Raw genomic sequence first — 3,468 nt, 5'->3', positions numbered from 1 at the left:
CTACACACGGAGTCTCTCCCTTGCTCTTTAGAGTCCATGAGATAAGAAATAGGAAAATCCTGATTTAAATATTTTGGAGATTGGAAGGCACAGATGGGCCTGGCTACACTTTTCATGGGGGATGTGGGAGGGTTCTGCCTTCCCCATGAATTAGGGGATTGGAAGTAAAGGGGAGTTCTGGATATAAACCAAGTGGGGGGAGGGAACTGGAAATACACATGGGGGACAGCCTCCAGAAGCCCGAAGGGTGAGATCTTGTCACCCCACTATCCTTGCCCTTATGTGAAACAAGGAAAAGAGGCATTTAGATACAGGCAGAGCTCTTGGTATTCTTTTAGACTTGGGAGTTCTTCAGTAAATAAGCTCTTTAGTTTTCATTTCTGCCAGTAAGTGGTGATCTATTATTCTAGTCACATTCATCTCTGCCTTCACGGGGGCATTTTGAGGATCCAGAGATAAAAAACACACAGCATGTCTGATATTGTCTATCGATCCTATCCTATGAATCTCATCTCATCCTCCCATTACTTTTCCCAGACATGACATTTAGTTTAGTTCAGTTTCTTTCCCAATTATGCAATTCTAACCATGGTGTCTTGTCTTCTGACTCCGTGGCTTTCAACACCCTTTTCTGGGAGCTTTGGAAAGGGCCACAGATAAAGGAAGAAGCCCCAGCATCTCATTCTAGAGAGAGGAAGGCCCCAACAACCAGGAAGTGGGAGCTCTGTCCAGGTCAGGACAAAATTGTATGGTCCCACTTAAGGACACATAGCAGGAACATCAGTTGTGCACCCCTCAAGACAGCAACCATGAAGACCTCTGAACTGTTTTATTTCATGCAAACCTTGAGCTACTGGTGGAATGAAGGACCAGGACAAACTTGGGACTGTATCTTCTCTTTGGAGGGGGCAAAACGCACACCAAGTTTATTAGTGAAATGAAGGGAGGAGTCAGGGCCGGGAAGGTGAGATTCTGAGCACATAAATAACCTATGATTACAGATTCAATTCACATCATTAACTCCCACCCCATTGCCTTCCCCTCCACACACACTCTTCTCCCAACATGGCTGCCAGGTGGACGTGGCTGGAGATCAGAGATCATTCTCCTGGGGTAATGATTCTAGTGTCCAAATGATCTCTGTGTGACAGCAAACAGGACAGTGAAGACCAGGCTCTTACTCAGGAGTCCACAGGCTATAGGAACAACGATGCTGAACACAGGGATCCTAGGGAGAGAGGAGATTGATTACTACTACTGGCAATGACACTTTTAGGGCCTTCTGTGCCTTCCCCATACTAACTAGCCTGGTGCAGTTCATTTTGTCCCATTGCCTACAACTACTGATTAGAAATATATTTAGTAGAGAGCATAAGGCCCATGTCTAGGAGAGGCAGGAGAAAGGGTGAGCCTGATGTACCTCATGTTCCTTCTTCCTTCCCTCATTCCTTTCTTCCCCTCCTTCCTTCCTCCTTTCTTTCCTTCTTCCCTTCCGCCCTTCCTTGTGATGCAGCAGGGAGAGTGGGCTCCTGGGGCCAGAAAACCTGGTCTCTATTCTCAGCACCACGACCACCTCCTGGATGGTCGCCTCACCTTGTTGGCCTCAGTTATCTCATTTATAAACTAAGGAGAATCCAACTCTAGTCAATATCTCATCATGAAGTTTTATAGATGTTTTAGAAAAATAATTCTGAAAGTTCTGGATACATGTCAATAGATAACATAAAAAGACATACAAATGAATGAGGAACTTGGCTTGTGTCAATCAGCAGATACAAGTATTCCCTTAACAGACAGGGTTGAGGAGAGGAATAGGTATCCATGGAATAAGCAGAAAGTCAGGTAGTTATCAATAGTCTAAAAAACTGAAAACAATCTCAATGTCTAAGAATAGGCAAGTAATTATATGAATTACAGTTTTCCAGTTGATAGAAAAGTGTGCAAAGCTATGAGCAGAAATAAAGATGTGAGCATTGAAATTATAATTAAGAAGATTAGGTAGGAATATTAAAAAATAATTTTAGCAGGAAAAACAATGAAAAATTTATAATTAGAATTACTGCTATGTTAATCATATGCAATCATGAAAGACTAGAAAGGAATATGAAGAAAAAAGACATGCTAGATTGGTGGGAATACGGGAGAATATTTCCTTATCTCTGTTAATTTAATATTTAATGAGAAAGACATTCTAAACTAAACCAAGATTTAATCCCCCTTTAATAAGTAAGTGGACAGAAGTCACAGAATACCAAATTAGTTGTTCTTTGTCTTTTTTTTTCCTTTCTTTTTTTAATGTTTTAGCCATAGGCACTCTATCCGTGCATTCACTGGAGAGACAGAGAGAGACAGTGAGAGGGAAAGTGAGAAATCACTCCCCAAAGGGAGGGCCAGGCCACAATTCCTTCTCCTCCATTCTCCTCCTGGAATTTTGGGAATGCATGCACGTGCATCTGGTGAGAGTCTCAAGCCACTAGATCCAAGACTTGAACTGTGGTCAGCCATGTGGGAATCCAGTGCTTTAACCATCATGCCACCTGATGCCCCACAAATTAATGGTTCTTAATGTTGTCTATATATTAGAAATCTTCCAGGGACCAGCAAGTAGCATGGTGATTAAGGTACTGGCTGGCCATTGCTGAAGTACTGAATCTAGCAGCTTGAAAATCATACCAGGCATGTGTACTTGCCCAAAATCCTGAGAGGAGGGACCAGCAGTTAGCATAATGGCTATGTCACTGGACTCCCACATAGTCGACCGTGGTTTGAGTTCCGGACCTGGCAGCTTAAACTCACGCCGGGTGCGTGTGCATGCGTGCCCAAGATCCCAAGAGGAGAATGGAAGAGAAGGGATTGCGGTGTGGCCATCCCCCCAGTGGGTGATTTCTCACTTTCTGTCTCTCTGTCTCTCTCTGTCTTTCTGGCGAGCATACCACCCTATAGCAAAAACCTCTCGAAAAAAAAGAAAAGAACCAAAATCCTAAGAGGAGAATAGAGAAGAAGGGATTATGACATGGCTATCTGCCTCAACGATGATTTCTCACTCTCTCTCTGTGTCTCTCTCTGGCAAATGCATGCATGCTATGCCAAAAACCTAAAAAAAATGTATATCTTCTGAAGATCTTATGAAAATATTGAGACCAGCCCCACCTCCAGAAATTCTGAGAGTCTTGGTCTGTGGTAGGGCACATGCATCAGTATTAAGAACAAACAAAATAGGGACCAGCAGTTAGTGTAATGGCTGTGTCGCTGGACTCCCATGTAGTCGATCGTGGTTCGCGTCGCGGACCCGGTGGCTTAAACTCACACTGGGCACGTGTGCGTGCGTGCCCAAGATTCCGAGAGGAGAATGGAGGAGAAGGGATTGCAGCATGGCCATCCACCCTGGAGGGTGATTTCTCGCTTTCTGTCTCTCTGTCTCTCTCTGTCTGTCTGGCGAGCGCATGCACCCTATAGCAAAAACCTCTC

The 3,468-nt window shown here is 44.0% G+C and overlaps 1 protein-coding gene across 1 annotated transcript in view; it reads right to left on the bottom strand.

The window, feature by feature from the left end:
• Nucleotides 1–880: 880 nt before the first annotated feature.
• LOC102470125 (triggering receptor expressed on myeloid cells 1) overlaps nt 881–3,468 on the bottom strand; it is a 13,609-nt gene continuing 11,021 nt past the window's right edge. Inside the window, exon 4 of the mRNA XM_006148588.3 lies at nt 881–1,228. Within this exon, the coding sequence (XP_006148650.1) occupies nt 1,123–1,228 (106 nt within the window). The 3' untranslated portion in view covers nt 881–1,122. The remainder of the gene's footprint in view (nt 1,229–3,468) is intronic.

This window comes from Tupaia chinensis, unplaced genomic scaffold (assembly GCF_000334495.1).
Source record: "Tupaia chinensis unplaced genomic scaffold, TupChi_1.0 Scaffold000238_1, whole genome shotgun sequence".
Classification (NCBI taxonomy): domain Eukaryota; kingdom Metazoa; phylum Chordata; class Mammalia; order Scandentia; family Tupaiidae; genus Tupaia; species Tupaia belangeri.
The sequence above is the reverse complement of the archived record's forward strand: the minus strand, read 5'-3'. Positions and strand labels throughout refer to the sequence as shown.